Source organism: Bombina bombina, chromosome 4, assembly GCF_027579735.1.
Source record: "Bombina bombina isolate aBomBom1 chromosome 4, aBomBom1.pri, whole genome shotgun sequence".
NCBI lineage: Eukaryota > Metazoa > Chordata > Amphibia > Anura > Bombinatoridae > Bombina > Bombina bombina.
The window spans coordinates 1221116616-1221128960 of NC_069502.1; the positions used below are offsets into that span (position 1 = coordinate 1221116616).

The following is a 12345-nucleotide window of genomic DNA, read 5'->3' on the forward strand; positions in this document are numbered from 1 at the left end:
GGTACAGTAAGTGCCAGTGGGTACAGTAAGTGCCAGCAGTGGGTACAGTAAGTGCCAGTGGGTACAGTAAGTGCAGTAAGTGCCAGTGGGTACAGTAAGTGCCAGCAGTGGGTACAGTAAGTGCCAGTGGGTACAGTAAGTACAGTAAGTGCCAGTGGGTACAGTAAGTGCCAGTGGGTGCAGTAAGTGCCAGTGGGTACAGTAAGTGCCAGTGGGTACAGTAAGTACAGTAAGTGCCAGTGGGTACAGTAAGTGCCAGTGGGTACAGTAAGTGCCAGTGGGTACAGTAAGTGCCAGCATTGGGTACAGTAAGTGCCAGTGGGTACAGTAAGTGCCAGTGGGTGCAGTAAGTGCCAGTGGGTACAGTAAGTGCCAGTGGGTACAGTAAGTGCCAGTGGGTGCAGTAAGTGCCAGTGGGTACAGTAAGTGCCAGTGGGTACAGTAAGTACAGTAAGTGCCAGTGGGTACAGTAAGTGCCAGTGGGTACAGTAAGTGCCAGCATTGGGTACAGTAAGTGCCAGTGGGTACAGTAAGTGCCAGTGGGTACAGTAAGTGCCAGTGGGTACAGTAAGTGCCAGTGGGTACAGTAAGTGCCAGTGGGTACAGTAAGTGCAGTTACTGACAGCGGACACACACAGTGACCCCCCCCTGCTTTTCTCTCCCCCGCAGACTCCGCACCCTCCCGCCTACCCGCCGCACTATGCCCGCCCCGCTGCTACTGCTGCTCCGCACTGTGCTGTTCCGGGCTGCCCGTAGCAGACTTGCAGTGTCCGGGGCTCGGCTGCTCAGGCGGGCAGCGGTCTGGGCTTTCTCCCGGCTCTCCGTGCTCCTCCAGCGGCTTTGGGCGAGGCTCACATCCGAGGAAACCCGGCGGGCGCTACTGGGCTGTGTGCTCTACCTGCTCAGCCTGAACAAGAAGGTGGAGAACTAGGGACAGAGTGACAGCGTGGGACTTGGTGACACCACTGAGTGACAGCAGTGAGTGACAGTGAGGGACAGAGTGACACCACTGAGTGACAGCTAGGGGCAGAGTGACAGCACTGAGTGACAGCGAGGGACAGAGTGACACCACTGACAGCTAGGGACAGAGTGACAGCAGTGAGTGACAGCGAGGGACAGAGTGTCACCACTGATTGACAGCTAGGGGCAGAGTGACAGCGAGGGACAGAGTGACAGCACTGAGTGACAGCTAGGGACAGAGGGACACCACTGAGTGACAGCTAGGGACAGAGTGACACCACTGAGTGACAGCTAGGGGCAGAGTGACAGCAGTGAGTGACAGCTAGGGACAGAGGGACACCACTGAGTGACAGCTAGGGACAGAGTGACACCACTGAGTGACAGCTAGGGGCAGAGTGACAGCAGTGAGTGACAGCGAGGGACAGAGTGACACTACTGAGTGACAGCTAGGGACAGAGTGACACTACTGAGTGACAGCTAGGGGCAGAGTGACAGCGAGGGACAGAGTGACAGTGAGGGACAGAGTGGCACCACTGAGGGACAGCTAGGGACAGAGTGACACCACTGAGTGACAGCTAGGGGCAGAGTGACAGCACTGAGTGAAAGCTAGGGGCAGAGTTACAGCACTGAGTGACAGCGAGGGACAGAGTGACACCACTGACAGCTAGGGACAGAGTGAGAGCAGTGAATGACAGCGAGGGACAGAGTGTCACCACTGAGTGACAGCTAGGGGCAGAGTGACAGCGAGGGACAGAGTGACAGCACTGAGTAACAGCTAGGGGCAGAGTGACAGCACTGAGTGACAGCTAGGGGCAGAGTGAAAGAAGTGAGTGACAGCTAGGGACAGAGTGACAGCTAGGGACAAAGTGACACCACTGAGTGATAGCTAGGGACAAAGTGACAACAGTTAGTGGCTAAGGGACAGGGCTAAGTGGCCACACTGAGTAGACCCAGTTACAGCATGGGAGTGAAAACACAGACAGTGATAGCACTAAGTGACATTCTGCAGGGTGGCACCAAGAGGAGGAGATCACAGATCACTACAAGAAGAGAAATAATTACACTTTCTCAGTAGCCTGGTGAGGTAAGAAAGCCATTAACAGCTAGTAACAATAGAGTAACAGCTAGTAACAATAGAGTAACAGCTAGTAACAAGAGAGTAACAGCTAGCAATAAGACAGCAACAGCTAGCAACAAGAGAGTAACAGCTAGTAACAAAAGAATAATAGATAGTAACAAGAGAGTAGCAGCTAGTAACAAAATAGTAACATTTAGTAACAAGAGAGTAACAGCTAGTAACAATAGAGTAACAGCTAGCAATAAGACAGTAACAGCTAGTAACTAGACAGTGACAGCTAGTAACAAGAGAGTAACAGCTAGTAACAAGAGAGTAACAGCTAGTAACTAGACAGTGACAGCTAGTAACTAGAGAGTAACAGATAGTAACTAGATAGTAACAGCTAGTAACTAGACAGTGACATGTAGTAACAAGACAGTGACAGCTAGTAACAAGACAGTAACAGCTAGTAACTAGACAGTGACAGGTAGTAACAAGACAGTAACAGCCAGTAACAAGAGAGTAACAGCTAGTAACTAGACAGTAATGGCTAGTAACTAGACAGTAACAGCTAGTAACTAGACAGTGACAGGTAGTAGCAAGACAGTAACAGCTAGTAACTAGACAGTAACAGCTAGTAACAAGGCAGTAACAAAAGCAGTGACAGCTAGTGACTAAGCAGTAACAGGTAGTAACTAGGCAGTAACAGCTAGTAACAAGGCAGTAACAAAAGCAGTAACAGCTAGTGACTAAGCAGTAACAGCTAGTAACTAGACAGTAACAGCTAGTAACAAGGCAGTAACAACTAGTGACTAGGCAGTAACAACTAGTAACTAGGCAGTGACAGATAGTAACTAAACAGTAACAGCTAGTAAAATGACAGTAACAGCTAATAACTAGACAGTAACAGCTAGTAACAAGGCAGTAACAAGACAGTAACAGGTAGTAACTAGACAGTAACTAGACAGTAACAGGTGACAGCTAGTAACAAGAGAGTAACAGCTAGTAACTAGACAGTGACAGCTAGTAACTAGGCAGTAACAGCTAGTAACAAGACAGTAACAGCTAGTAACAAGACAGTAACAGCTAGTAATTAGTCAGTGACAGCTAGTAACTAGACTTTAACAGCTAGTAACAGGACAGTAACAGCTAGTAACAAAGCAGCAACAGCTAGTAATTAGTCAGTGACAGCTAGTAACAAGGCAGTGATAGCTAGTAACAAGGCAGTGATAGCTAGTAACAGGGCAGTAACAGCTAGTAACAAGGCAGTGACAGCTAGTAACTAGGCAGTAACAGCTAGTAACAAGGCAGTAACAGCTAGTAACTAGGCAGTAACAGCTAGTAACATGCTGGCACATGAGACGTTACATACTGTAGCAAGCTGGCACCTGATAAAACACTAACACCTAGATTTAGAGGTTTGCGTTAGAAGGGGTGCGTTAGCTACGCATGCTTTTTTCCCCCCGCACCTTTTAAACAACGCTGGTATTTAGAGTTCTCTGAAGGGCTGCGTTAGGCTCTAAAAAGGGAGCGTACAGGCATATTTACTGCCACTTCAACCCTCAATACCAGCGTTGCTTACGGACGTGGCCAGCTTCAAAAACGTGCTCGTGCACGATTCCCCCATAGGAAATAATGGAGCAGTTTGAGCTGAAAAAAAATCTAACACCTTCAAAAAAGCAGCGTTCAGCTCCTAACGCAGCCCCATTGTTTCCTATGGGGAAACTCTTCCTAAGTCTGCACCTAACACTCTAACATGTACCCCGAGTCTAAACACCCCTAACCTTACACTTATTAACCCCTAATCTGCCGCCCCCGCTATCGCTGACCCCTGCATTACACTTTTAACCCCTAATCTGCCACTCCGGACACCGCCGCAACCTACATTATAGCTATGTACCCCTAATCTGTTGCCCCTAACATCACCGACACCTATATTATATTTATTAACCCCTAATCTGCCCCCCCCCAACATCACCGCTACCTACCTACACTTATTAACCCCTAATGTGCCGACCGGACCTCGCCGCCACTATAATAAATGTATTAACCCCTAAACCGCCTCACTCCCGACTCAAAAACCCTATAATAAATAGTATTAACCCCTAATCTGCCCTCCCTAACATCGCTGACACCTAACTTCAAGTATTAACCCCTAATCTGCCGACCGGACCTCACCGCTACTATAATAAATGTATTAACCCCTAAAGCTAAGTCTAACCCTAACCCTAACACCCCCCTAAGTTAAATATAATTTAAATCTAACGAAATAAAATAAATCTTATTAAATAAATTAATCCTATTTAAAGCTAAATACTTACCTGTAAAATAAACCTTAATATAGCTACAATATAAATAATAATTATATAGTAGCTATTTTAGGATTAATATTTATTTTACAGGCAACTTTGTATTTATTTTAACCAGGTACAATAGCTATTAAATCGTTAATAACTATTTAATAGCTACCTAGTTTAAATAATTACCAAATTACCAGTAAAATAAATCCTAACCTAAGTTACAATTAAACCTAACACTACACTATCAATAAATTAATTAAATAAACCACCTACAATTATCTACAATTAAATCAACTAAACTAAATTACAAAAAAAACAAACACTAAATTACAAAAAATAAAAAAATATTACAACAATTTTAAATTAATTACACCTACTCTAAGCCCCCTAAAAAAATAACAAAGCCCCCCAAAATAAAAAAATGCCCTACCCTATTCTAAAATAAAAAGTTTACAGCTCTTTTACCTTACCAGCCCTTAAAAGGGCCTTTTGCGGGGCATGCCCCAAAGAATTCAGCTCTTTTGCCTGTAAAAAAACATACAATAACCCCCCAACATTACAACCCACCACCCACATACCCCTAATCTAACCCAAACCCCCTTTAAAAACCTAACACTAAGCCCCTGAAGATCTCCCTACCTTACCTTCACCACGCCGGGTATCACCGATCCGTCCAGAAGAGGGTCCGAAGTCTTCATCCTATCCGGCAAGAAGAGGTCTAGAAGAGGCTCCGAAGTCTTCATCCTATCTGGCAAGAAGAGGACATCCGGACCGGCAAACATCTTCATCCAAGAAGATGAATCAGCCAATCAGATTCAAGTTCAATCGGATTGGCTGATCCAATCAGCCAATCAGATTGAGCTCGCATTCTATTGGCTGTTCCGATCAGCCAATAGAATGCAAGCTCAATCTGATTGGCTGATCCAATCAGCCAATCGGATTGAACTTGAATCTGATTGGCTGATTCAATCAGCCAATCAGATTTTTCCTACCTTAATTCCGATTGGCTGATAGAATCCTATCAGCCAATCGGAATTCGAGGGACGCCATCTTGGATGACGTCCCTTAAAGGAACCTTCATTCGTCGTCTAGTCGTCGGGAGAAGAGGATGTTCCGCGCCGGAGGTTTTGAAGATGGAGCCGCTCCTCGTCGGATGGATGAAGATAGAAGATGCCGCTTGGATGAAGATGTTTGCCAGTCCAGATGTCCTCTTCTTGCCGGATAGGATGAAGACTTAGGAGCCTCTTCTGGACGGATCGGTGATACCCGGCGTGGTGAAGATAAGGTAGGGAGATCTTCAGGGGCTTAGTGTTAGGTTTTTTAAGGGGGGTTTGGGTTAGATTAGGGGTATATGGGTGGTGGGTTGTAATGTTGGGGGGGGTATTGTATGTTTTTTTACAGGCAAAAGAGCTGAATTCTTTGGGGCATGTAAACTTTTTATTTTAGAATAGGGTAGGGCATTTTTTTATTTTGGGGGGCTTTGTTATTTTTTTAGGGGGCTTAGAGTAGGTGTAAGTTTAAAATTCTTGTAATCTTTTTTTATTTTTTGTAATTTAGTGTTTGTTTTTGTAATTTAGTTTAGTTGATTTAATTGTAGATAATTGTAGGTAGTTTATTTAATTAATTTATTGATAGTGTAGTGTTAGGTTTAATTGTAACTTAGGTTAGGATTTATTTTACTGGTAATTTGGTAATTATTTTAACTAGGTAGCTATTAAATAGTTATTAACTATTTAATAGCTATTATTCTTGGTTAAAATAAATACAAAGTTGCCTGTAAAATAAATATTAATCCTAAAATAGCTACAATGTAATTATTATTTATATTGTAGCTATATTAGGGTTTATTTTACAGGTAAGTATTTAGCTTTAAATAGGAATAATTTATTTAATAAGATTTATTTTATTTCGTTAGATTTAAATTATATTTAACTTAGGGGGGTGTTAGGGTTAGACTTAGCTTTAGGGGTTAATACATTTATTATAGTAGCGGTGAGGTCCGGTCGGCAGATTAGGGGTTAATACTATTTATTATAGGGTTTTTGAGGCGGGAGTGAGGCGGTTTAGGGGTTAATACATTTATTATAGTGGCGGCGAGGTCCGGTCGGCAGATTCAGGGTTAATAAGTGTAGGTAGGTAGCGGCGAAGTTGGGGGTGGCAGATTAGGGGTTAATAAATATTATGTAGGTGTCGGCGATGTTAGGGGCAGCAGATTAGGGGTACATAGGGATAATGTAGGTTGCGGCGGTGTACGGTCGGCAGATTAGGGGTTAAAAAGTGTAATTATAGTGGCGGCGATGTGGGGGGACCTCGGTTTAGGGGTACATAGGTAGTTTATGGGTGTTAGTGTACTTTAGAGCACAGTAGTTAAGAGCTTTATGAACCGGCGTTAGCCCATAAAGCTCTTAACTACTGACTTTTTTCTGCGGCTGGAGTTTTGTCGTTAGAGTTCTAACGCTCACTTCAGCCAAGACTCTAAATACCAGGGTTAGAAAGATCCCATTGAAAAGATAGGATACGCAATTGACGTAAGGGGATCTGCGGTATGGAAAAGTCGCTTCTGGAAAGTGAGCATTAGACCCTTTCCTGACTGACTCTAAATACCAGCGGGCGGCCAAAACCAGCGTTAGGACCCCCTAACGCTGGTTTGGACGGCTAAACGCAAAACTCTAAATCTAGGCGTAAATAAGGTGACCTTGGGATAAAAAACAAATAAGAGCTGACTCGTGTTACCACTTTAACATTAATAACATTTAATAAAACAATAAACTTATAATCTAATATATCAAGTGTTAAACAATTCTAAAATAAAAATGCTAATATTGGAGGACGTCTCCTCTGATAATGATTATCCGGATATAAAATGTCCTTTGACACATGAAGCATAAAACATATAAGATGCTCACTTTTAATAAAAAAAATGGAAAAACAGTCCATTGATAAAAATAAAGTAAGGAGCGATATCTTGAAATAATTGCAATGCCGTTGGGTATGTAATAGTTTGTTTTGCAGCTGCTCATATACTGCAGTATACAACATTATTGTGATAAAACTGCTAGAGGGTAAATAAGGGCTTTGTGTCTGAGCATTAGGAGGGGTGAGGGGTACATGCCCTGATCTCTGTGTATGAGGTGGTGGTGAGAGATACTTCTCCTGATGTCTGTGTATAAGGAGGTGGTGCCCTGGTCTTTGTCTCTGTGTATTAGAAGATGGTGAGAGGTACATGCCCTGGTGTCTGTGTATAAGGAGGTGGTAAGAGCTATGTGCCCTGGTCTTTGTCTCTGTGTATTAGGTAAATATGAGTGGTACGTGTGCTGGTGTCTGTGTGTTAAGAGATGATAGGCACGTTTCCGGAAATCTGTGTATTATGTGAATGCAAGCGGTACATGTCCTGGTGTCTGTGTATTAAGAGATGACAAGGATGTGCCCTTGAATCTGTGTATTAGGTGGATGCAAAAGGTACAGGCCCTGGTGTATTAGGAGACGTGATAGGGGCTAGTCCTGATCTCTGTGTATTAGATAGATATGAGTGGTACATGCCCTGGTGTCTTTGTATTAAGAAATGACAAGGATGTGTTCTTATATCTCCGTATTAGGTGGATTCAAGTGGTACATGTCCTGGTGTCTGTATATTAAGAGTTGGCAAATGATGTGTCCTGATATCTGTGTATTAGGTGTAGATGATAAGGATGTGTCCTGATATCTGTGTAGTAGGTGTAGATGATAAGGATGTGTCCTGATATCTGTGTATTAGGTGTAGATGATAAGGGTGTGTCCTGATATCTGTATATTAGAAGAATTGACTCTTCTCTCCCCTCAGGGTTCCACAAGTTTCCTGTAAGTGCCGAGTGATCCGTAATCATCATGTCACAGGGTATAATGAGGAAGTCTCAGCCCTTCACCATCGGGACGAAACTGTCACAAACTAAATGTCCAGACTTTTCTGTCGCTGGATGTGATGTGACAGCCTTGGAGAGTTGTTCTCACCGCCTCAGTGATCGTGTGTCACAGTACCTGGCTTTGACTTCTCTGCCTCCTCGGAGCATCCTCAGTGCTCACCATCCTGTTAGAGACTTATCTGAGGATGAACGATTCAGCCAGGGGTCTCTGGTACGGTCTATCAAAAAGATCACGTTGTCTAGCCATAGTGGTGAAGCCCACTCTAAGGGGACAGAAAGACTTAGTGCAAGGGGGGTCAACTTAAATTCTGTGGCAAATTACAACAACAACAATAGTCGGATGCTAAGAAATGTTGCATCTGACTTCATTGTATCTCCAAGTACTTGTTCAGTGCAGAATAATCTTGCAAGGACTAATGGAGGTCCAAGCTACTTGTCAAGATCCATTGGAAATCCGAGCAACAACATGTTCAATGTAGGTCCAAAGAACTACACACCAAGGGCCACTGATATGAGCAACCATATACCAAGGGCCAATGGAGATCCAAGCAACATAGTAAGCGATATTGGAAGTCCAAACAAAATAGTAGGAGACATTGTGGGTCCAACCAACATAGTAAGGGACATTGGTTGTCCAATCAACCTTGCACTAAGGACTGATGAAGTTCAGAGTAACCAGCAAGTTAAAAGCAACGTGACAAGCCTCACTGGATGTCCAGGCAGCTACCCTTTGTTGGACAGCATGGCAAGAGTCATAGAAGAGCAGAACAAAAAGACACCCCAGATGAAGGTATGTACATTACTAGTTATGCGTCTCCTTGCTGTCGCTAACTCATTAACAGTTATTTAGTGCATCCTTCACTAGATTCATTGAAACCAAACCCACAAATTGCACCTGAATAAAATACCAGGTAGAACCACGCTTTTGCAAGGCTTTTGTTTTTGTGTGCAGATTTGTCATCGTGTTAAAAGAACAGGAAACCCAAACTTTTTCATTCATGATTCAGATTCCAAAGTATTTCTATTATCTAATTTGTTTTGTTCTCTTTGTATCGTTTGCTGAAAAGTAAACCTAGGTAGGCACAGAATATGCTGATTGGTGGCTGCACATAAATGCCTTTTAGCTAGTTCCTAGTAGTGAATTACTGCTCCTTCAACAAAGGATACCAAGAGAATGAAGCAAATTAGATAATAGACGTTAATTGGAAAGTTGTTTAAAATTGTACAATCTATCTGAATCATGAAAGAAAAATATTGTGTTTTACGTCCCTTTAACAACCAGTATATTTTGATAATTATATGCAGGGTAGATACATTTCTAGATATAAACTGGAAAACCATGTCTCAAAAACTTACCATCTGTTGGTATAGTGATAAACTGCTTTAAAGTGAATGTCATTTTTGATGCTGAAGTGCCCGGTTTTTACAAATTTGATTAAAAACAGGGGCCCTTTAATTCATCAAAATTTACATTTCACTCCTGTTGTGAAAAAAAACTTACCTTTTAATCTTCACAGCAGCTCCAGCTTCCTCCGGTCGTCGCAAACCATTTCCTACGTCAGAAATGATGGATAGGTCATCCTGCAATCACAGCTTCCCCCCGGGGGAATCAGTGTCTGATTCAACGCCGTGATTGGAGGAAGCCGGAGTCCCCATTTTAGACCCAGGAAAAGGTTTTGCGACGGGCAGAGAAAGCTGGAGCTAATGTGAAGATTAAAATGTAAGTTGTTTTTTTCACAACAGAAGTGAAATGTAAATTTTGATGAATTAAAGGGCCCCTGTTTTTAACCGAATTTGTAAAAACCGGGCACTTCAGCATCAAAATTTACATTCACTTTAATAGCATATTGTCTAGTGTATAAGATACAGAGGAGCTTACAGTCTAGTGTATAAAATACAGAGGAGCTTACAGTGTAGGGTATAAGATACAGAGGAGCTTACAGTCTAGTGTATAAGATAGAGAGAAGCTTACAATCTAGTGTATAAGATACAGAGGAGCTTACAGTCTAGTGTATAAGATACAGAGGAGCTTACAGTCTAGTGTATAAGATACAAGGAGCTTACAATCTAGTGTATAAGATACAGAGGAGCTTACAGTCTAGTGTATAAGATAGAGAGAAGCTTACAATCTAGTGTATAAGATACAGAGGAGCTTACAGTCTAGTGTATAAGATACAGAGGAGCTTACAGTCTAGTGTTATAGTAAGAGATACATAAGATACAGAGGAGCTTACAGTCTAGTGTATAAGATACAGAGGAGCTTACAGTCTAGTGTATAAGATACAGAGGAGCTTACAATCTAGTGTATAAGATACAGAGGAGCTTACAGTCTAGTGTATAAGATACAGAGGAGCTTACAGTCTAGTGTATAAGATACAGAGGAGCTTACAGTCTAGTGTTATAGTAAGAGATACATAAGATACAGAGGAGCTTACAGTCTAGTGTATAAGATACAGAGGAGCTTACAGTCTAGTGTTATAGTAAGAGATACATAAGATACAGAGGAGCTTACAGTCTAGTGTATAAGATACAGAGGAGCTTACAGTCTAGTGTTATAGTAAGAGATACATAAGATACAGAGGAGCTTAAAGTCTAGTGTATAAGATACAGAGGAGCTTACAGTCTAGTGTATAAGATACAGAGGAGCTTACAATCTAGTGTATAAGATACAGAGGAGCTTACAGTCTTCTAGTGTATAAGATACAGAGGAGCTTACAGTCTAGTGTTATAGTAAGAGATACATAAGATACAGAGGAGATTACAGTCTAGTGTATAAGATACAGAGGAGCTTACAGTGTAGTGTATAACACACAGAGGAGCTTACAGTTTAGTGTATAAGATACAGAGGAGCTTACAGTCTAGTGTATAAGATACATAGGAGCTTACAGTCTAATGTATGATGTACAGAGGAGCTTACAATCTAGTGTATAAGATACAGAGGAGCTTACAGTCTAGTGTTATAGTAAGAGATACATAAGATACAGAGGAGCTTACAGTCTAGTGAATTTGTAAAAACCGGGCACTTTAGCATCAAAATTTACATTCACTTTAATAGCATATTGTCTAGTGTATAAGATACAGAGGAGCTTACAGTCTAGTGTATAAGATACAGAGGAGCTTACAGTCTAGTGTATGAGGTACAGAGGAGCTTACAATCTAGTGTATAAGATACAGAGGAGTTTACAGTCTAGTGTTATAGTAAGAGATACATAAGATACAGAGGAGCTTACAGTCTAGTGTATGAGGTACAGAGGAGCTTACAATCTAGTGTATAAGATACAGAGGAGTTTACAGTCTAGTGTTATAGTAAGAGATACATAAGATACAGAGGAGCGTACAGTCTAGTGAATTTGTAAAAACCGGGCACTTTAGCATCAAAATTTACATTCACTTTAACAGCATATTGTCTAGTGTATAAGATACAGAGGAGCTTACAGTCTAAAGTATAAGATACAGAGGTGCTTACAGTCTAGTGTATAAGATACAGAGGCGCTTACAGTCTAGTGTATAAGATACAAAGGAGCTTACAGTCTAGTCTGTAAGGTACAGAGGAGCTTACAGTCTAGTGTATAAGATACAAGGAGCTTACAGACTAGTGTTATAGTAAGAGATACATAAGATACAGAGGAGCTTACAGTCTAGTGTATAAGATACAGTTGAGCTTACAGTCTAGTGTATAAGGTACAGAGGAGCTTACAGTCTAGTGTATAAGATACAGAGGAGCTTACTGTCTAGTGTATAAGGTACAGAGGAGCTTACAGTCTAGTGTATAAGGTACAGAGGAGCTTACAGTCTAGTGTATAAGATACAGAGGAGCTTACAGACTAGTGTTATAGTAAGAGATACGTAAGATACAGAGGAGCTTACAGTCTAGTGTATAAGATACAGAGGATTTTACAGTCTAGTGTATAAGATACAGAGGAGCTTACAGTCTACTGTATAAGATACAGAGGAGCTTACAGTCTAGTGTATAAGATACAGAGGAGCTTACAGTGTAGTGTATAAGATACAGAGGAGCTTAAAGTCTTGTGTATAAGATACAGATGAGCTTACAGTGTAGTGTATAAGATACAGAGGAGCTTAGAGTCTAGTGTATAAGATACAGAGGATTTTACAGTCTAGTGTATAA

General features: G+C 41.9%; 1 protein-coding gene across 1 annotated transcript in view; it reads left to right on the forward strand.

The window, feature by feature from the left end:
• Positions 1-942: 942 nt before the first annotated feature.
• Positions 943-12345, forward strand: part of LOC128658209 (uncharacterized) — a 140163-nt gene continuing 128760 nt past the window's right edge. The window contains exons 1-2 of the mRNA XM_053712739.1: positions 943-2044; positions 8138-9006. Coding sequence (XP_053568714.1) covers positions 8182-9006 — 825 coding nt within the window. The 5' untranslated portion in view covers positions 943-2044; positions 8138-8181. The remainder of the gene's footprint in view (positions 2045-8137; positions 9007-12345) is intronic.